At 35.0% G+C, this 22,029-nt stretch overlaps 1 protein-coding gene across 1 annotated transcript in view; it reads left to right on the top strand.

The window, feature by feature from the left end:
* MED13 (mediator complex subunit 13) overlaps positions 1-22,029 on the top strand; it is a 101,051-nt gene that overhangs the window by 22,788 nt on the left and 56,234 nt on the right. Inside the window, exons 4-9 of the mRNA XM_069482327.1 lie at positions 2,859-3,004; positions 3,818-4,015; positions 5,436-5,630; positions 7,163-7,325; positions 7,504-7,614; positions 17,889-18,575. Of these exons, the coding sequence (XP_069338428.1) occupies positions 2,859-3,004; positions 3,818-4,015; positions 5,436-5,630; positions 7,163-7,325; positions 7,504-7,614; positions 17,889-18,575 (1,500 nt within the window). The remainder of the gene's footprint in view (positions 1-2,858; positions 3,005-3,817; positions 4,016-5,435; positions 5,631-7,162; positions 7,326-7,503; positions 7,615-17,888; positions 18,576-22,029) is intronic.

Below are 22,029 nucleotides of genomic sequence, written 5' to 3'. Positions count from 1 at the left end.
GTGTGTGTGGTTTTTTTGATTTGTGTTTTGAGCATTTGGAGTTATGTTTCTATTGGCAGGTTTTTTGTGTGTTTTGCAGTACAGGTACCTTACCATTGCTGGAAAATAACTGCTGGATAGCAGTAGTACAGTTGAGCTTCTTTAAATGAGCAGTAGCAATGGTCTGCTTCTGCGTGGACAGTTTTCAAAGTTGCTTAGTTAATAGTTTCTTTACTCATCTTGATGATTATTTTAGGTTTATACCCTTTTTACCAAAGCAAATGTGTATAAGTCTTGGTAATTCCTCAACCCATAGCTATTCCAATCAAATTAACATTTTATTCAGAGGAGCAACAAGCTTAATTTAATTTTTCTCTTTTGTATTAAAAACTATTGGTTAAATGCAGTGTGGTATCTTGGTTTGGATCCTGGCACAGAAAAAGAGCACCAGTGGAAAATCCAATTAAAGATTGGAGTTTAGCTAATAGTAATCTATCAACGTTAATTATATGTCTGACAAATATAGCAGGTTCTAAGATGTTTGTAAATGTTAGGGGAAACTAGCCAAGTGCAGTGGCTCATGCTTGTAATCCCAGCTACTGGGGAACTCAGGGTGGGAGGATTACTTGAGGGCAGCAGTTCAAGACTAGCGTAGGCAACATATGGAGATCCTATCTCAAAAAAAAAAACAAAAACCAAAAAACAGCAACCAAAAAAACACTAGAGGGAACTGGGTGAAGAGTATATGGGAATTCCGTATGCTGTCTTTGCAACATTTCTGTAAATTTAAAATTACTCATAAATAAAAAGTTTATTAAATAAAAATAAAAACTATTGGAGTGAGGAAAGATACATAGTAATCACTGGGAAATGTATAGAATCCATAATTTTTTTAACAATTAAAATTTTAATATAACTTAAGCAGAACAGAATGGTATCATAAATTTAGAAAAAATTAAGGATTCCTGCTTAAATACCCCAATCCCATTTCGAGAAGTAACCAGGTGGTTTTGTTTTTTTAATTTTTTTGTTCTTCTGGTGGTTACTGCCATAATTCCAGAGATACTTATACTACCTCTGGGCCTTGATTTTTCCACTTTGAAAAATATCTACTGTTTCCTTATGATGAAAGGTAAGATTTATTTTATTAGTTATATTATTTTTAGCTTTTCTGTCACTTTAATTTTAAAATTTTATTTCTATTTAAATTTTTTTTTTTAGGCTGGTCAAGTACAGTAGTGAAAAGAGATGAAAGAATAGAACAAAGACTTTGAACTGATACTGAAAAATCAATTGAGATAGCGCATTATCTCTGGACCAGTGTCTGTCAGTTACTTTTATAACTTGAATAATATGCTTAAATTCAATTTTCTTATTCTGTCAACTTTAGACATTATCTGTTGACTCCATAATATATATAAAATGAAGAAATTCTCAGATCTGTGTTGCTGTTCACCTCTTTTCTACCATCTATTTTCCTACTTCTGTTAGCTCTAGCATTACTTTTACTATAACTTGATTTAAATTCATTATGCCTTGCCTTGTCCAGAAAAAATTTAAGAGGGCTTATACGTGTATTCATCAGGTTTTGAGTTGATTAATGGTCATAATTTAAAGAACTGGTTCTTCAAGATGAATTTTTAAGTTAAATGTGTGGAAAAGGAATAAAAGTGGATTCTTTTCAGTGTACAATCTCATTCCCTTCTCAGATACTTGATGTTTCTAAGTTTTATCTTCAGGATACATCTGCTGTCTTTAGAAACTTTTATTTTGCAACCTGTATACCTAGCTATACCTAAATTTCATAAGATGTACTATTTTGCATGTATCCTTGATTCTAGGATGCCTTCAACTGTAAGATCCATTTTTGCTTTAAAATAACTTCATTGGTTTGCAGGGGACTACATTAAGTGATTGATTAGATACAGCCCAATTATAGATGTAATAAAATGAAAAAATATATTTATATTTTCTTATAGAGAGGGAAAATATGCAAAAATAAAAATTCAGTCACCTTCAACTCTGTTGCCCACCTAGACTTTTTTAATCACAGGAAACTTTTTTCCTCTTAAAAAAAAAATTGGGAGCCAGATACGGTGGCATGTGCCTGCAGTTAGTTCCAGCTACTTGGGAGGCTGAGGTGAGATGATCCCTTGAGCCCAGAAGTTAGAGGCCAGCATGGGCAACATAATGAGACCACATCTCTCTTTTGTTTTGAGACAGAGTCTTGCTCTGTTGCTTTGGATAGAGTGCAGTGGAGTTATCATAGCTCACTGCAACTTCAAACTCCTGGGCTCAAGTGATCCTCCTGCCTCAGCCTTCAGGGTAGCTGGGACTATAGGGGTGTTCCATGATGCCTGGCTAGTTGTTTTATTTTTAGTAGAGACAGGGTCTCGCTCTTGCTTAGGCTGGTCTCAAACTCCTAAGCTCAAGCCATCCTCTTGCCTTGGTCTCTCAGAGTGCTGGAATTATAGGCGTGAGCCACAGTACCTGACCAAAGAAACCTATCTCTTAAAAAAAAGAAAAAGAAAAAAATGGAGACCATGCTATTTTGGTAGTCTATCCTTTTCCATTAAACCCACTCTTCCACCTTAACTTATATTCGTGGCTTTATAATAATTGTATGTGTGGGTGTACTTAACTTGTTTAACTAGTTCCTATATTTGCAGCCTTTTCTATTATAAACAGTTCTGTGAAGAACATTTCTTATAGCTAAATCTTTGCTTATATTCATGATTTTTTCCTTCAGATGATGAAGTAGAATTTCTGGGCTAAACAGTATGCATTTTTGTGGTGTAACTTCTTAATAAAGAAAAGCAGCTTAACTTATCTTTTGGCCTTTGACCATCACTAAAATATAACTTTTTCTTCTTTATTAGTGAACACTTGTCCTGCTCTTTCACCTTTTTCTTGCATGGAGACAGCAATGTTTGTACCAGTGTGGAAATTAACCAACATCAACCTGTGTATCTTCTCAGTGAAGAGCATATCACCCTTGCTCAACAGTCTAATAGCCCATTTCAAGGTAGAATATTTTATTGTCTTAGGTATTCAATCTTTTATTATGGTTTCAAGGAGATCCTTATTGAAGTTGGTAATTTTACCTTTTGAGATTGTCAGGATTTTGCTCTGCTCTCCAGCTTAATGATTTTGATATAGTTTACTTTTGTCTGCCCATTACAGTATTAAGTCAACAAAATAAGTTTTCTAATACAAGTATTATTAAAAAAATCCTTAAACATGAATGGTAACATAGTTTAAAGTGTTCTCTTACATAGCATGTTGCAGTTATGTGTTGAAGTTTTCAAGATCATCTTGTGTATCAGGTCATACAGGCCAGATTTAACATAGGTGCACAGGGACTTTTGATACTATTTATATCATGAAAATGGCTGAATTCTAGAGAAAGTATTTTATGAGATTCCTGGTTTGTTTTTAAGGACTGGCATTGTGTTCTTAATTTTAAACCTAGTGTTTGCTTTTTAAAATTTATGTAGCAGTACATTGTAAGTACTTAGATTTATATATTCCATTGTTTTTTCCTCAAATTGCTTTTCCTTAGTGGGAGTCAAGTAAGTTGAAGGATAGGCACATAAATATCCCCAGTTATCTATTTGAGAGTTTAGGGTGGACAAAGTTTTAACAGTTTTTATAATAAACTTAGTGTGGTACTTTATCTTCATAATAATGAAGTATAATAAATTGATTTTTCTGGAATGATCATTATGAGTTTTTTTCTTTTTTAAAATTGCATAATTACTTGCCACACTATTCAGTGTAATTTTATTTGGTGTAACAGTCCTTAGTTGCTTAATTGATGTCTGCTTTGGGTTTCTAGTTATCTTAAGCCCATTTGGACTAAATGGCACTCTCACAGGACAGGCATTCAAGATGTCTGATTCAGCTACAAAAAAATTGATTGGTGAATGGAAACAGTTCTATCCTATCTCATGTTGCTTGAAGGAGATGTCTGAAGAAAAACAGGAAGATATGGATTGGGAAGATGATTCTTTAGCTGCAGTAGAAGTTCTTGTTGGTATGGATTCTGAGTATTAATCTTAAGGGGAAAATACATGACTACATATATTATTTAGATTTCCCTGAGTAAGAAACAACTCTAATACCTCAGTGGTTTTCAACACCAAACATTTATTTCTTATTTCTTACTCACATTATGTAAGGGCTACAGCTTGGCTGTGGTTTGGCTCCATATATCTTCTCATTCTGTAACCTAGGTTAAATGAGTACCTAGTAATGTATGTAGGACATGCTGTTCTTACGATAACAGAAGAAAGTAGGGTCTGAGCCTAAACATGTTAAGTGTTATTTAAAACTTATGTCGGGATACGGTGTATGTTATATCTGCTCACATTACATTAGACAAAACTGGTTACCATGGCCAAGCCAAAGTCACAGAAATATATTCCGTCTAGAAGGAAGCATGCTAAGGGTCTAATGGAAATAAATGTGAATGAATTAATATTTGGAGGCTGGAAAGTTGACAACCTTTGTTTGCAGTGTTTTAATATTTGGTAAAACTGTCACCTCTACTAACTTAAAGGCAGAAAAATGTACCTAAAGACTATGTCTTTGATATGATCTGCTTAGGTCAGCCTTTTTCAGATTGGCTATATTCTATATGTCTTCTCATTCAGGGACCCAGGTTAACAAAGTAACTCATATCTGGTACGTGCTAATCTCATAGCAGAGGACAGAAGTGAGAGAGGCTGCTCTGACCCTGCAAGCACATTTAAAGCTCCTGTTAGGATGTGGCATATATCACATGCACTTGCATTCTGGAGCAAGTCACATAGCCAAGACATACACTTAGACAGACATGGAAGGCATGGAGAATGTACAATTCAACAGATAGTTAGAATTTATAATACTGTGTTTAATGGAATCTAATGGTAATGTTAATATATGAAGATTGCCTCTTTTTTAAAAAATAAAAAGATTACCAGTGTTTAATTTCAATAAACATATCACTACCAGAGCAGTTATGACAAAAAATGGAAACAAAACATATTTATTAGACTTTGAAATAGAGACATATATATTATAGAATAAAATAGGAAATGGTCCATAATTCTAGTACCCAGATTACCTTTGTTAAACTTATAAAATAAAATTTGAAAAATAATGTGCATTATAATTGGTCAAATGTGCAAATAAAGATTTTAAAAAAATGCATTCATAGAAAAATCTAAAAATGAAAAGAGAAAGCTACTTTCTTCTAAGTCTCTCTCACCAAAGGTAACTACTTCTAGCAGCTTATTGTGGTTTCTTACTAAAAAAAAAAACCTCATGACAGAAGAACATATATTTATGAAAATGTATTTTTTGTTTACACAAATGTGATATCATATCTGCTTTTCCATTATAGTACTTTTGAGTGAAACTAATTCCACTATGGTCACAATAGTAATTGATTTTCCTCTCCATTGTTTTTTTAGCTGGTGTCAGAATGATCTACCCAGCATGCTTTGTTCTAGTCCCTCAGTCAGACATTCCTACTCCTAGCTCTGTGGGATCCTCTCACTGTTCAACTTCTTGCTTGGGGGTCCACCAAGTGCCTGCTTCCACAAGAGATCCTGCTATGTCTTCGGTTACTCTCACACCACCTACATCTCCTGAGGAAGTCCAAACAGGTATTGTCCTAATTTGTTTCATCAGCTCTGGTGATAAACCTGTTATTTTGAGTACGGCAAGCACTTGAAAAATAATTTATTTTAAAATAGTTTCAAACTTCTTGAAAAGTTGCAAGTATAGTTCAAAGGATTCCCTCATCCAGATTTCCAAACTGTTAATGTGTGCTCTATCATCCTATCTGTATGTGTGCATTCATTATCACTGGTCTTTTTCTGAACCATTTGAAAACAAACTGCAGACATGATGATGCCCTGTCACTCCTGCATACTCAGTGTATTTCCCAAAACTAAGGATACTACCCTGTACAACCATTATTTGATCCTCCAAGTTAGGCAGTCAGCACTGATACACTGCCATCCAGTTTGCATCCCTTGTTTTAGATTTTTTGTTTTCTCTATTTAAAATGATGTACTTTTACGGGGATGTGGTGGCTTGTGCCTGTAATTCCAGCTACTCAGGAGGCTGAGGTGGGAAGATCACTTGAGACCAGGAGTTTGAAACCAGCCTAGGCAGCATAGTGAGACCCCATATCTTAAAAAATAATTTTTTTTTTTAAAAATTAGCCAAGTACAGTGGCTCCTGCCTGTAGTTCCAGTTACCTGGGAGACTGAAGTGGGAGAATCCTTTGAGTCCAGGAGTTCAAAGCTTCAGGGAGCTATGATCATGCCACTGCACTCTAGCCTGGGTAACAGAGTAGAACTCCATTTCTTAAATAAATAAATAAAGTAATATGCTTTTTGCCTCAAAATATAAATAGCCCTATCAGGTAGCTGGAGCAAGTTGTATCAGAGATCAAAAAGACCGAAGTCTTGGCCGGGCGCGGTGGCTCACGCCTGTAATCCTAGCTCTCTGGGAGGCCGAGGTGGGCGGATTGTTTGAGCTCAGGAGTTCGAGACCAGCCTGAGCAAGAGCGAGACCCCATCTCTACTAAAAATAGAAAGAAATTATATGGACAGCTAAAAATATACATATACAAAAAATTAGCCGGGCATGGTGGTGCATGCCTGTAGTCCCAGCTACTCGGGAGGCTGAGACAGGAGGATCGCTTGAGCCCAGGAGTTTGAGGTTGCTGTGAGCTAGGCTGACGCCACGGCACTCACTCTAGCCTGGGCAACAGAGTGAGACTCTGTCTCAAAAAAAAAAAAAAAAAAAAAGACCGAAGTCTTTTTTTTTTTTTCTTTTTTGAGACATGGTCTCACTCTGTCACCCCGGCTAGAGTGCAGTGGTGTCATCATAGCTCACTGCAACCTCCAATTCCTGGGCTCAAGTGATCCTGTTGCCTCAGCCTCCCAAGTAACTGGGACTACAGGCACGTGCCATGATGCCTGGTTAATGTTTCTATTTTTAATAGAGATGGGGTCTTGCTCTTGCACAGGCTGGTCTTGAACTCCTGAGCTCAAGCAATCCTCCCACCTCAGTCTCCCAGAGTGCTAAGATGTCAGGTGTGAGCCACACCTGGCCGACCCAAGTCGTTAAACCTTCCTTTAAACATACCTTTATTCTCCTACAGCCTGTTCTTTCTTGTTTTTAGTTGATCCTCAGTCTGCCCAGAAGTGGGTCAAATTGTCTTCAGTATCTGATGGTTTCAACTCTGATAATACTAGCCACCATGGAGGGAAAATACCCAGAAAATTAGCAAATCATGTAGTGGATAGAGTTTGGCAAGAATGCAATATGAACAGAGCACAGAACAAGTACGTATTTTCATTTTCAAGTTCAAAAATTGCATGTTGGTAATTAGAAGATAAAGTATACAGTCATTTGTATGACTTTAATTCAAAAATTGATTTTAAAAATTAATTATAATGCTAAGTTCATGTTTAATAAAAAATTTTTATGAATTCTAAAGAATCTTGTAACTTTGAATCTTAGGAGGAAGTATTCCGCTTCATCAAGTGGTCTGTGTGAAGAAGAGATAGCTGATAAAGTGGCATCCTGGGATTTTGTTGAAGCCACACAAAGAACAAATTGCAGTTGTTTAAGGTAGATTTTTTCCCAATTGATTGCCTGTGTGTGATATGTGATAGTTTTTTATGCTACTGAATAGTTATGCCCCACTTTTTGAGGTAGCTTACATAAACACAATATGTTAGAATTTTTTAAAAAAGAAAATCAAGAAAAAAAAATTCGGTCATTTGAAGCTGATTATAGAATATAGAAGTACGTACAAATGCATGCCATAAGTTCTTTCACTGTTATCAGAGGTGGACTCCAAAAGCTTTGTTTCCTAACTCCCAAATAAAAGAGAATTTTATGTTGTGTTATAGTATGTATACCATCTATAAGGTAAAAGGCACGTAAGTCTCTTGAGAAAAGCATTCCTTGATGTCACTGCCTGAGAAATTTCTCCCAAGGGCCCTTATAAAAGAGATGATACACTAGATAAAAAAATCTGCAATTTTTTTTTTAATATGGTAAATACAGTGTTAGGTTTTGTGGAGTAATTTCTTACAACATTCTTTGGGGAGTTATAGGTGAAATGCTGAAATAAGATTCAGAAAATATAATTCTACAAGGAACCAAAGCTCTGATGTCAAAATACAAGCTTTCAAATAGACTATATTGATCGAAGGATTGGTTGAAGAATGGATGAACTTGGAATTCTTTAGACAGTTTATTTATTTTATATATTGGGGACTTTTGTTGAGATCTGGTTATCAGAGCCTTTAAGATTATATTGTCTAGAGTTTATTATTTTATTCTGCAGAGTAAAGGTAGATCATATGCTTTGGCAGTCAAGTAAGCAGTAATGGCCTTGACATTCCTAACTAGGACTTGTGATCAAATAGATGGTCACCCCTCTTTCCCATGGAAGTGAGCCAAAGGAATGGAGTACCTGCAGGTTAAGGCCAAAGTTTTTCTTACATTAGCTCTATTTTGTTTGAGTACAATGACAGACTCTCACGTGTTCTGGTATGTTTTTGCATAGATCGAATATTCTTATGCAGACATTTTGGATTAAAGAATGTTTAATTTTTAAGTCCGGCAGTTTTGTTGAAAACTTGCCTTTTGTTGATAGAGATTAAAAAATATGCACAGATTAGCTCCTGTTTAACAGTTTAAAATAAAAACCACACCTAGTCTTGAACATAATTTGTGCAAGCCCACAGGTCTGCAAACTGATCAATAGGGCAAATTTGGCCCACTACCTGTTTATGGCCTGCGAGCTGAAAATTATTTCTACATTTTCAGAAAGTTGAAAAAAAATAAAGAATGTTTTGTGACACATGAAAATTGTGAAATTGAAATTTTTTTAGTATCCATAAATAAGGATTTATTAGAACACAGCCACATCCATGTATTTACATGTTGTCTGTGACTGCTTCTTGCCCCACAATGACTGAGTTGAGTAGTTGCAGCACAGATTGTATGGCCTGAAATATTTACTGTCTGGTCCCTTACAGAAATATCTGCCAATCCCTGGTCTAAGACCAATTTAATGCTTAAATGAAATTAGGCTTTTCTTTCCCTCTATTAGCATTTTTATCAAGCAGCTCTTCTTTTTTAGTTCCTAACCTAGACTTTTGCTTCATTTTTTTTGAAAGATGTGGATTTTAAGTATTTTGTCTAAAATAGTTTTAGAGGATGGTACTCAAAAATGCATGTTGGTAACATAAGTTTAAATTCTTGGTCTTGCTGCGTGCAGTGGCTCATGCCTGTAATCCCAGGAAGGCTGAGGCGACAGGATTGCTGCAGGCCAAGAGTTCGAGACCAGCCTGTGCAACATAGAGAGAACCTGTCTCTAAAAAGAAAAAGAAAAATTAGCTGAGCACGGTAGCATGTGGGGCGTGCCTATAGTCCCAGCTACTCAGAAAGCTGAGGCAGGATTGCTTGAGCTCAGGAGTTCGAGGCTGCAGTGAGCTATGATCACACCCCTGCATTCCTGCCTGGGTGACAGTGAGACCTCATCTCTTAAAAATAAATAAATTCTTGGTCTTTAAGCTGAACTTTTATTTTTAAAAAATTGTTTTCTTTCATATTTTGAGAAGTTTCTCCCAGGCATATAGAAATTTGGTCAGCTAAAATTTTGTATAATCTATACATGCAACTTGCTTTGGTCAGTTTGCCCCTCTACTAAAGATACAGTGTTTCTAAATCATTTACTTTTTAAAAAAATTTACTATTGCAATTTTGTGCTTCAAGTTCTCTCCCCACCCCAAATCTGATGTCTTATTTAATTTTTAAACGAGGGTAAGACAGACTTTTAGTCACTACATACGTCTGTCGTCTTCTGCCAGGGAATAGAGAAGGTAAGGCACACATTGATAACTGATTGTGCTAGTTATGCTCCAATTTACACCCCTCTTTGGAGCCAACTCCAGCTTCCCTGTGTCCCCTTTCTCCATGGTCCCAGATACTACTGAACAGTTCCTGTTATGGTTCTGGCACCATCCTGAGCTGCTGGGATATAGTGAGACTATTTCATCTTACTGTCCTTTTAGTCCTAGAAGTCATAGAAGCTGCCTGCTGTTACTAGTCTCTGGGTTGCTTCACTTTCCTCTGTTTTGTGTAACTGAATCTCTATAGTAAATTTCTTCTTTGTGAAAGACAGGACTGGACCCTGACTGATAATATAGGCTTCTCTTAAAAAAAAATTTTTTTTTTGAGACAGGGTCTCGCTCTCTTGCCCCAGCTAGAGTGCAGTGGTGTCATCATAGCTTACTGCAGTCTTAAATTCTTGAGCTCAAGTGATCCTCCTGCCTCAGCCTCCTGAGTAGCTGGGACTACAGGTGTGGGCTACCACGCTCAGTTTTTCTGTTTTTAGTTTTTCTGTTTTTTGTAGAGATAGGGGCCTTGCTGTTGCTCAGGCTGGTCTTGAACTCCTGACCTTGAGCAATCTTCCTGCCTCGGCCTCCCAAAGTGCTGTGATTACAGACATGAGCCACCATCCCCACCCCTTAAAATATTTTTTGAAAAAAAAAAATTATACAAGCTATTTATGTGAATATATATCATTTTGAAAAGTTTATACAAATAAAGCCAAAGTTCCCCTTGACTGGTCTCTATCTCTCCCTAAATCATATTCACTCTTCCTAGAAGTGGCTGCCTGCCAGTTAGATATTAACCATTTTTCTCTGTAATTGTGTGTCTTTTCCAACACAAATACCATTTCAGTGTATTTGGCAGTTATTTTTTTACTGATTGTATATTAGATCTTTCCATATTGGTTACTTATAGATCTGTCTCATTGTTTTAAAAAACTTCTTGGTATTCCACTGAATGGAAATTCCATAGTTTATTTCATCATTCTGGGTTTGATGGACCTACAGGTTGTTTCCAGAGGTTTTTTTCCTTGTGTTTACTTTTAAAAAACAATACCTCTGTTACTATCAATTATTTGTTAGATTTTTTTGAACACTTACTCTGTGACAGGAGATGTCTTAGGCTCAGAATACACTACTGAATTAAGGCTCCTGCTGTTACTAAGCCTGCACTCTATTGAAAGTGAGGCAGATAATTTGTTTTTAAGAAAGATTTTAAGTCCTTTTTAGATATAAGAATGAGTGCTAGGAAGGAAATAAACCAGGTGGGTGATGTGATGAGTTGTGGGTGAGAGGGGTATTTAAATACTTGTGACTTCACAAAAGATTCTACCAATTTTACTCCCACTTTATGCATATAAAGAATGTTAGCTTTTCTTATGCTTTCACCAATCTTGAGAACTGTCCTGAAAATTATTTTTTTTACCATTATAGTAAGTGAGAAGCCTAAAATTGTTTCAGTTGCGTTTTTCATTAGTGAGATTGTATAGTGCACTTTTATTGATACTGAACTTTAGTGAAATGTTTATGAGGAAATTGCACTTAGAAAGCAGGCTACTTATGTAAAAAGTAAGACATTAGCTTTCAGATATTATCACTGAAGTACTAGGGACTTGAGGTCAATACAAAAAAAAAAAAAAGAATCTAGCCAAGACTCTTGGCTAGTGTGTTGAGGACAACTCCTGTAGAAAGATTCAATTTGTTTGAGTTTTAGCATAAAACTCAGTTGTTCACTCTAAAGAAGCCTAGCTTTTAGAAAAAGGTCTATGTAAAAGAAAAGACTGTGTGTGATTTAATGTCAAAATTTAGAGAGCCACTGCTTTGAGTATATAGCCCCAGTTACTAGTTTCTTACTTTTATTGCCTATTCACATCCCTTATATACTTGGGACATAACCAAATAGTTCATTCAGATTAATGGAGATCCTCTCTTTCCTTACGGCCTTGCATAATGTAGACGAATTCTGAAACTTTGTGGTCTCAGAACTCACTTGTAAAAATTAGTGAGGACTCTAAAGTGTTTTTATTTATGTGGGTTACATCTATTTATATTTTAGAAAAATTTTAAAGCAATACTTTATTAAAAATTAACAGCAAGCCCAGTGCATATTAGCACGAATAAAATATTTTATAGACATCAACTATATTTTCCAAAACAACACAAAAAATTAGTTGAGTGGCATTGTTGTATAGTTTTGCAAATCTCATTAAAGAGATTATGTTGAACATAATAAGATAGCTGGATTCTCATATGTGCTTCTGCATTCAGAATTGATGGATATTTTCTTGGTTGAAGTACATGGAGAAAATCCTGCCTCACAGAGCTATGCAGTTGGAAAAGGGAGGAGAGTATTTTAATAACTTTTTCAGATAATTGTGGATATTCTTTTGATACTGCACCAAAATTTTGACATGTGGTAGTTTCTTAAAGGTTAGTTGCAATGTGGAATCTGAAGCCACATTAATGAAATTTTTGTACTCCATTAGTAACTGAATGAATCTTTTACTTATGATTGATTTTGTAACATCATGTTACAAATTTAGAAAGTATTGGTTCACTGGATAATGCAGATCTTCTGAATGGTGGCACATTTTGTTTTATGTGGTCATTCCTTGGTATCCATGGAGAATTGGGTCCAGGACCCCCATACATACCAAAGTCTGCATATGCTCAAGTCCGTTATATAAAATAGTGTGGTAGTATTTGCATATAACCTGGGGATGTCTTTCCCTATACTTTAAATCATCTCTAGATTACTTATAATACCTAATACAATGTAAATGCTATGTAAGTGCTTGTTACACTGTATTGTTTTTAAAATTTGTATTTTTTGTTGTTAATTCTATGTTTTATTTATTTAATATTTTTTGAATATTTCTGCCTGTGGTTGGTTAAATTCTAGGATGTGGAATCTGCAGATACAGATGGCCAGCTGTAGTATCAAAAAATTTCATTCATTGATAATACCAATGATCTCATCAGAAAAGTATTAAAATATTAGAAAGATGTCATGCTTACTGAGGCAGATACAATTAATTTTCCAAAATTTTAAATCTTACTTGAAAGGTCAAATTTATCAGTTGTTCTTCCTTAACAAACTGATTCTGTTCATTTTTGAGAACCTAAGAACCAGGTCTACCAAATGACCAAATCTGGATAATTATGGTTTATCTACCAGTGTTTTTTTTTTGTTGTTGTTATTATTAAATAAGAATGGTGTTTCATGAAAAAAGTAGCATGTACCTGAAAAAAATTGTACAAGTGCTTTTCCTCAAGGTAGCCATTGTACTTCAGTTATGTAGCAGAACTGCTTTGTATGTACTTCTTTTTTTTTTTTTTTTGAGACAGAGTCTCACTCTGTTGCCCAGGCTAGAGTGAGTGCCGTGGCGTCAGCCTAGCTCACAGCAACCTCAAACTCCTGAGCTCAAGCGATCCTCCTGTCTCAGCCTCCCGAGTAGCTGGGACTACAGGCATGCACCACCATGCCCGGCTAATTTTTTCTATATATATTTTTAGCTGTCCATATCATTTCTTTCTATTTTTAGTAGAGATGGGGTCTCGCTCTTGCTCAGGCTGGTCTCGAACTCCTGAGCTCAAACGATCCGCCCACCTCGGCCTCCCAGAGTGCTAGGATTACAGGCGTGAGCCACCGCGCCCGGCCTGTATGTACTTCTTATTTCTTCACACAGCATACAAAAAGCCATGTTTGTAAGGATCGAGATTTAATAAAAATTATTTTTACTGTCTTTATGAAGGACATTTTTAAGTGAAACTGTCTTTGCAAAACAAAACAAAACTGAGTGTATGGTGGTAAAGAAAACAGTGACTACTAGTACAGTTAGTACCACCAGTTTGATTTATGTTTACTTGCCAGCAGTTTTACTGTCCATTGCTTTGCACCATTTTTCTAAATGTCAACATAGAGAAAAAGACAAATAATGTCTTGGTGCTAGTATGAAAATAGTATTAAACCCCATAAAACCTTTGAAAGGGTCCATGGGCCATACTTTTGAGAACTGCTATAGAAGACACTCAAATACTCAAATATTTGAATAATTGATAAATGAATGATTCCTTGTTCTTTCCTGCTGTTATGGTTGATTATCTTCCTTTTTTCCCTTCTGCTAGCTTAGAAGTTCATATGCTATTTTTATTCTGTTAATTGAATTAAACATTTATTGTGTTTGCTTTCCTTAAAGTCTACAGTTAATCAGAGTCTATGTTCTTTTTATTGAACAAACAAGGACCTTGGAACACTTTAATTTTTGCATCTCATATCTGCTGTGTTATTTTTTTTAGTGCTTTAGTCCACCCTGTTAAAAAAATTGAAATATACACAACAATAAGAGAATTGGTCAATGAATTCCCATTTATCAACCATCCATCTTCACTTACTATGTTGCTTCATCTAGGCCTTTTCTCTTCTTGAAGATCTTTTTTTTTTTTTTTTTTTTTTTTTTTTTTGAGACAGAGTCTCACTCTGTTGCCCAGGCTAGAGTGAGTGCCGTGGCATCAGCCTAGCTCACAGCAACCTCAAACTCCTGAGCTCAAGCAATCCTCCTGTCTCAGCCTCCCGAGTAGCTGGGACTACAGGCATGCGCCACCATGCCCGGCTAATTTTTTTTTTTATATATATATATTTTAGCTGTCCATATAATTTCTTTCTATTTTTAGTAGAGATGGGGTCTCGCTCTTGCTCAGGCTGGTCTCGAACTCCTGAGCTCAAACGATCCGCCCACCTCGGCCTCCCAGAGTGCTAGGATTACAGGCGTGAGCCACCGCGCCCGGCCTTGAAGATCTTTTAAAAAATTTTTAGTATATTTTTTTGAACTTGATCTATCTAAAATATAATTGTTTTGACATAAAGTCAGTAATAACATATTAATGAGATATTTGGCATTCCTTTATAATATGTCTTTGAAAACTGGTATATATTTTACACTTACAGCACATCTCAATTTGCACTAGTCACATGTCTAATAGCTACCTGTGACTTGTAGCTACCATTATTGGACAGTACAGCTTTAGAGATAGAGGTAGAAACAGGACTAGTGGCAGGAAGATACAGAAAAAGCAAGTGTTTGTTCAACATAAGAAATTACCTTCTAACAGCTGAAACTATTTGATGATGGGGATGCATTTCCTTATAAGGTAATGTGGTCTTTGTAATTGAAAGTATTTAGAAAGAGACTGCTGGTCAGAGAAGGGATTATTCCTGCATTGGGCAGGACCTGCTCTTTGTTGTTGTTCTATGACAAATTCCTTTATCAAAAAAAAATGCTCATTTAAAAAATTCAAACAATACACAAGAATATAAAATTTAAAAGTTCCACCATATATATATATATATATATATATATATGTCTACCTTCCCTGCTGCTTTCTTTTAAACAGATGGAATCATGCTATGTTTCTGCAACTTATTTTTTTTTTGATAAACAGTTAACCTCAGTATTTTTCCATGTTATCAGTTATATATCCACTCTCTTTTTCCTTCAAGTTCATAATGCTCCATTTTATGGGTATATGATTCTTGATTTGGCAAGTCCCCTATGCTGCACTTTTGCTGAAGATACTTAAGGCAAATCTTAAATATCATTTTACTTCTACAGTACTTCAGTGTGTAGCTCTAAAAAATGAACATTTTCTTACATACTATAATTTCATGATCACACCTAATAGGATAAACAGTAATTCTTTGGTATGGTGATACTTTGTCCAGATTTGTTTCAGAAATGTCTTTTTGTAGGTAGTTTATTTGACTAGAATTCAAACAAGTCATAAGCATGTAGTAGTTAAGTCTGCTAAGTCTTTCCTTAGGCTCATACCCGCTTTTTATGACACTGACTTGGTTGGTAAAACTAGGTTAAGTGTTCTAGTTAATTGTTAGTAGAATGTCCCACATCTTGGATTTCTCACTTGTCCTATAATTTAACTTACTCTTTTAGTGTCTTTTAATGTTTTTATCCTTTGCATTTCTATAAATGGAAGGTAGCTCTAGAGCTGTGCTGTCCAATACTGGCAGTAATCACTATTGACTATTTAAATTTAAAGTAAGTGGATTTAAATAAAATGAAAAATTATTATTTAAATAAAATGAAGAATTCAATTCCTCAGTTGCACTAGCCATATTTCAGGTACTCAAGAGCCACATACAGAACATATCCATCATTGTAGAAAGTTCTGTTGCACAGTGCTGATCTGGAGGCTCGATTAGATTCAAATTCAGGGTGTTTTTTTTCCGCAAGAATACTTCATAGATGATGCTGTGTTGCTTTGTATTGTGTCACATCAGAAGAGACACAATGTCTGGTCATCCCATGTCTAATTATGTTAAGACTGATCAGGTGGTGATCAACCTGACCCTTTCATTGTATAGTTTCTAATGTTGGCTATGAATAAAGAAAGTTTTTCTAGTTCCTTTGAAATCTCTGATCTCTTTCTTTTTCTTGCCTTACTGTATTGGTGAAAACCTTCAATAAAATATTAAGTAGGAATGTTGAGAGCTAATATTATTGTTGCTTTGTTCTTAATCTGGGGAGAAATTATTCATTCTGTCTTCCATCATTATGATAATGGTTGTAGTTTTTCATAGATGTCTTTGTCATATTGAGCAAATTCTCTTCTATTGTTTGCTGAGTCTTTTCATATGAATAGGTGTTGAATTTTGTATGTTTTTCTATATTTATTGAGAGAATATGGTTTTCTCTTTTATTCTGTTAATATGATGAATAATATTTTTTTTCTTTTGAATGCTACCCTTACATTCCTGGAATAAACTCCATTTGGTCATGATTATCCTTTTATATTTTGCTGGATTGAGTTGCTTATGTAATATCTTGTTAATTATTTAAGTTAGTGATTTACATCTGTGTTCTTGAGGGAGATTGGTCTATAGTTTTGTTCTCTTGTAATGTCTTTGAATTTTGTATCAGGATAATGGTGGATTTCTCTTATGTCCTTTGGCACAAGTCCAGTTTTCTTTGATAACTTTCATGCTTTTTTTCCCCCTCCTCCAAGAGCACTAAGATATACCAGGCTCTGTACACAAAGGTGTCTCACCATGTTCAAAAAGTGCCTGCCACCGCTTTTTAATACTCTTTCTGGGTAGCACTGAATTAACAACAACAATAAAAATTTTAAAAGAAAAACCTAATTCTGAACATTTAAACTCTATATCACACCACATTTTTAGATTAGTTTCTTAGAGTACAAAAATGTATGTATTTATATATATATCAATATCAGTGAGTTTGGAAATCTCGGTGCACTGAAAGAAATCTTGAACTCTGAATGAAATTATTAGATTTTTAGATATATATTTTAAGTTCTTCAGTTTCGAATTGCTTCAAATTATGAGGAAAAATTATTTTAGACATTTTCCTTTCTTTTCCTTTTTTAGTCAGGTGATTTCTTTCTGTAATGCTAAGTCTTGGGAGAAGGTAGATAGGGTGTGAAACCCATTAATGAGTCAATTTCGGTTCTTCCAGACTGATCTTCAGTAGAGTAGAATATGCTTTCTAGCTAGTTGCTGCAGGATTGTAGGTGATGACTGAGTTCAGCCAAGCTATAATATTAATTTATAACTGGAAAGTTGTAAAGTTACTATAAAGTTTTTAACTGGAAAATATCAGTTACATTTAGAAATGGATAAATTTCAAACCTTTGTATACCTTTTTATCTTAACTATAATCTTACCTCTGTATTTAATTCAGATACTAAGATATTTTGATTATATGAGGGAAATCATCTTTGGCTATCCGATCACATAGCTATTAAATGAGCATGAGAAAATTGGCTTTTATGAATCTTTCTGCATGTTCTTATATTTTGGGTCACTGAACAAAGTTTTTTTTCCATGTAAATTCAAATCATTCTACTTTTAGGATTATATGTGAAAAACAAATGGTACCTAAAATGTGTAATACTGTTAACTTGTATACTTTACTATAACAGTGATACTATAAATATTAAACCTTTCTTTTAACTCTTCAGGCACAAAAATCTCAAAACAAGAAATGCTGGACAGCAAGGACAGGCAGCATCTTTAGGCCAGCAACAACAGGTACTTCCTAAGCACAAGACCAGTGAGAAGCAAGAAAAGAGTGAAAAGCCACAGAAACGCCCCTTGACTCCTTTTCACCATCGTGTATCTATTAGCGATGATGTTGGCATGGACACAGATTCAGCCAGCCAAAGACTTGTGATCGCTGCTCCAGACAGTCAAGTGAGATTTTCAAACATACGAACTAATGATGTAGCAAAGACTCCTCAGATGCATGGCACCGAAATGGCAAATTCACCTCAGCCACCCCCACTTAGTCCTCATCCGTGTGATGTGGTTGATGAAGGAGTGACTAAAACACCTTCAACTCCTCAAAGTCAACATTTGTATCATCAAATGCCAACACCGGATCCCTTGATTCCTTCTAAACCAATGGAAGATAGGATAGACAGTTTGTCCCAGTCTTTCCCACCTCAGTTCCAGGATGCTGTAGAACCTACAGTTTATGTTGGTACAGCAGTAAACTTGGAAGAAGATGAAGCTAATATAGCCTGGAAGTATTACATGGTCCCAAAGAAAAAAGATGTAGAGTTTTTACCACCTCAACTTCCAAGTGATAAATTCAAGGATGATCCAGTTGGACCTTTTGGACAGGAAAGTGTAACATCAGTTACAGAGTATGTATTTTTTTAATAGTCACTATTATAATTTAAGGGTGGAAGTGAAGTAAGTTCTTAATAGTAGGACTCCAGGATTGGATTCAGGGTAGGATTTACAATAATAAATCCTTTAAGTATTAACTTTGCATAATTTCTTTACGGTGTTTTTTCCTCAGGGAACTTCTTTATTATGAAATATTTTAGCCCCCCAAAAGTAGAGAAAATAATATATAAACACTTACATGTCCATGAACCAACTTAAGGATTTTGCATACAGTTAGAACTCTCATGTACTTTTCTTCCTCCATTCTTCCTTTTTCCACTGTCCTGATTTTGGTACTTACCATTCTATACATGTTTTTTATACATGTATCTCTAGTTCTTCATTTTAATTGCTTTATGATATTTCCTTGTTATGAAATACAGTAATTATCAACTCTCTTGAAGATGGACATACTGGTTATTTTCAGTTTTCATAATAACAGATGATATAGCAGTGAACTTCTGGTACACATTTCCTTGTTTACTTGTATAAGACTTTCTCTAGGAAATACATCAAAAAGTGGAATTGCTGGGCCATGAGGTATGTCCATTTTCAACATAAAGGGTTGTTGCCAAGTAGGTGTCCAAACAGCTGGTATACAGGTTATACCTTCATGATCCAGCAGTATATGAGAATGGCTGTTGTATTATATTTTCCTCAATACTTGGTATTATGAGACTTAATTTGGCTAATCTGCATGCAAAATGTCATCTCATTGTCTGCATAGTTGTTTTCGAGATTCCTATGATATTAAGCATCATTTAAAATGTTTGTTGGACATTTAGATTTCCTCTTCTGTGAATTACCCGTTCATCATATTTTTTAATCCATTTTTCTTTTTCTTTTTTTTCCTGATTTATTTCTTTTTGCATATTCTGAGTATTAATACTGTATTAGTAATATGTGCAATAGATACCTTCCTCCATCTGTGGTTTGCCTTCTTTGCTTTATTTATGGCATACTTTGGGCAGAAGAAGGCTTTTTTTCAGGTGTCCCTTTTCTATGTTGTTCAGAATACATTTTTAGTCTGTCCAATAAGGCTTTTGCATTTTTATCTGTAAATTTTTCTGAAAGGTGAAAATCAACCAATAAAACACTGTTATATCCATTAGAGCTACCTATTTATCAGTGCAAGGCCAAGTACTGTGCAAAGATTACATTTCCTTCTCTTATCAGTCTGTTGTCAATGAATTACTTTCTTACTGCTTAAATGCTACTCGTAGGTTAAATAATGTCTTAGACTTTGTTTGCTTAAAATGTCACATTTCCATCATTGATTCGTGTATATGTTTTTTTCTACTAATGTAACTATTATATGTATTGTATGGAATTTGTTACTTTCTTATCAAGGTGTTCTGTTACAATGTGGACCAGTTGCTTTTCTAGACTTGTTTTCTAGTTTCTTTCTAGGATTTCATTTTAGTAGACTCCTAAGTTAATATCACTATTTCTTCTAACTAGCAGCTTCTCTTTAGTTTTGTCCTTATTTTGTTGGGGAACATCTTTGGCTCCCTCAGAGAGAGTGGGAGATAAATTTGACATCCTTGCATTTCTGAAAATGACTTGATTTTTGCCCTCATGCTTGGATTGATAATTTGGCTACGTATTTGATTCTTAGTTGAAAATAATTTTCCCTTGGAGCTCTTAGACATTGCTTTATTGTCTTTAGTATCCAGTGTTTCAGATGAACTATGTAATACCAGTCTCATTCTTGCTCACTTTTTGTATGTGTGATCTGTTACCTCCATGAGGCTTTTAGAGTCTTCTCTTTAGCTTTAGAGTTTTGAAATTTCATAAGAATATACTGGGCACTTGAAGGATTTGTTCAGTTTGAAGCCTTTTTTTTGTCCTGCCACTGAGAAATTCCCTTTTTCTTGGATAATATTATATCTATTTTTTCCATTCTTTTTGGAACTCCTGTGATTCAGATGGTGAGTTTCTGTATTTCTTCTCATTTTCCATCTGTTTTTTTTTTGCTCTGTGTCCTAAGGGGATTCCTCAACTGTCGTGTAACCCTTTCTTGAATTCTTAATTTTTATTTCTTACATTTAAAAAAAAATTTCTAAACTCTGATCGTTTTTAAAAAGATAATATTCTCTTTAATGTTATGCTTTTTTCTTTTTACTATGCTTCTTGTCATATTTATGATAATTATTTGCCTACACATATTTTAGAGTGAGAGAATAGATGGGCTGATTAGAAACTTTGTGTTTGTATAGGCAGAGCTTGTTGATTGGCATGCCTTGTTCTTTCAATAAATATTTTAGTATATACTTTGCTTTATGATAACTGGGCAGGGAATTTTTGGAGGGAAATTATCCCTAAAATTCCAGAATGAAGAGGTTGCTAGATCCTGTTTTCACCAGGTAGCTTATTCATTTTCTTTAAAAAGGAACTCTTTCTGTTCCATTTTAAGCTCTTTTTCTCATTTCTGTTTAGAGATATACATCCAGATTTTTTCCTGATTTTTCTAGGCATTTTGACTGTCCTGTTGTTTATATAGTTTGCCTGTAGTCCCCTCTTGCATTTTCTAGGCTATGAATTTTCTCTGCTTTGTTTCATCTGACTTTTAGCTTCCCTGGGATTTAGTGAGATATCTGATCCATTTATAGCCTCTTTCTCATTTTCCCAACTGTTAGAGACTTACCGTCTTTTAAAATTCCTTTATTACCTACCATTTTAGCAGACCTTTGTGTTTCATTTAGCACTTTGAATCTAAAAGTATTTTAGTATGATTTTATTTTTAATTAAAATTAATCTGGATTTTAAATTGAGGGACATCAGGATACCTTTATGAATCATGGAAGACAACTAGCTTATTGAATAGTCAGTCAGTGGGTCTCTTGAAAGCAAATAATATCTTGGAAACAAATCTTGAAAGACCTTAATCTTACCAGTGCTAAATCTAATACAAAAGCCTAAGACAGTCTCAACTCTTGCCTGAAACTATCTCCTTATTTCTATACTTTTGTATATATATTCTCTACTCTGAAGTCAGGGTGGTCATTGTAAGCTAAATATCACGTTACTTATTTGCTTAAATTCCTCCAGTAGTTTCCTTTTACACTTAGAATAAAATTCTAAATCCTTTCTCCTGATCTGTAAGACTATATGCAGTTTCCTACCTACCTAGTTCTTCACTCTTACCTACTACTATACCACTATCCTATTTGCTTCCTGATTTAGCCACACCAGTTTTCTTGCCATTCCTTCAGAGAGTCAAGCTCATTCCTCATGGCCTTTAGAATGCATTATAGAGACAGGGGAACTGCTCATCCCTTCTTATTGTTCAGTCCTGCTCAAGAGTTTTCTTCTCAGGGAGGATTTTTCTGACCATTACATCTAAACTATTATCTCTCTTCTTTCCCATAGATCACTGCCTATCCTGTACACTGCTTTTAATTTCTCCTTAGCATATATCATTACCTG

This window comes from Eulemur rufifrons, chromosome 9 (assembly GCF_041146395.1).
Source record: "Eulemur rufifrons isolate Redbay chromosome 9, OSU_ERuf_1, whole genome shotgun sequence".
NCBI classification, from domain to species: Eukaryota; Metazoa; Chordata; class Mammalia; order Primates; family Lemuridae; genus Eulemur; species Eulemur rufifrons.
This window is presented reverse-complemented; position numbering and strand designations above follow the sequence as displayed.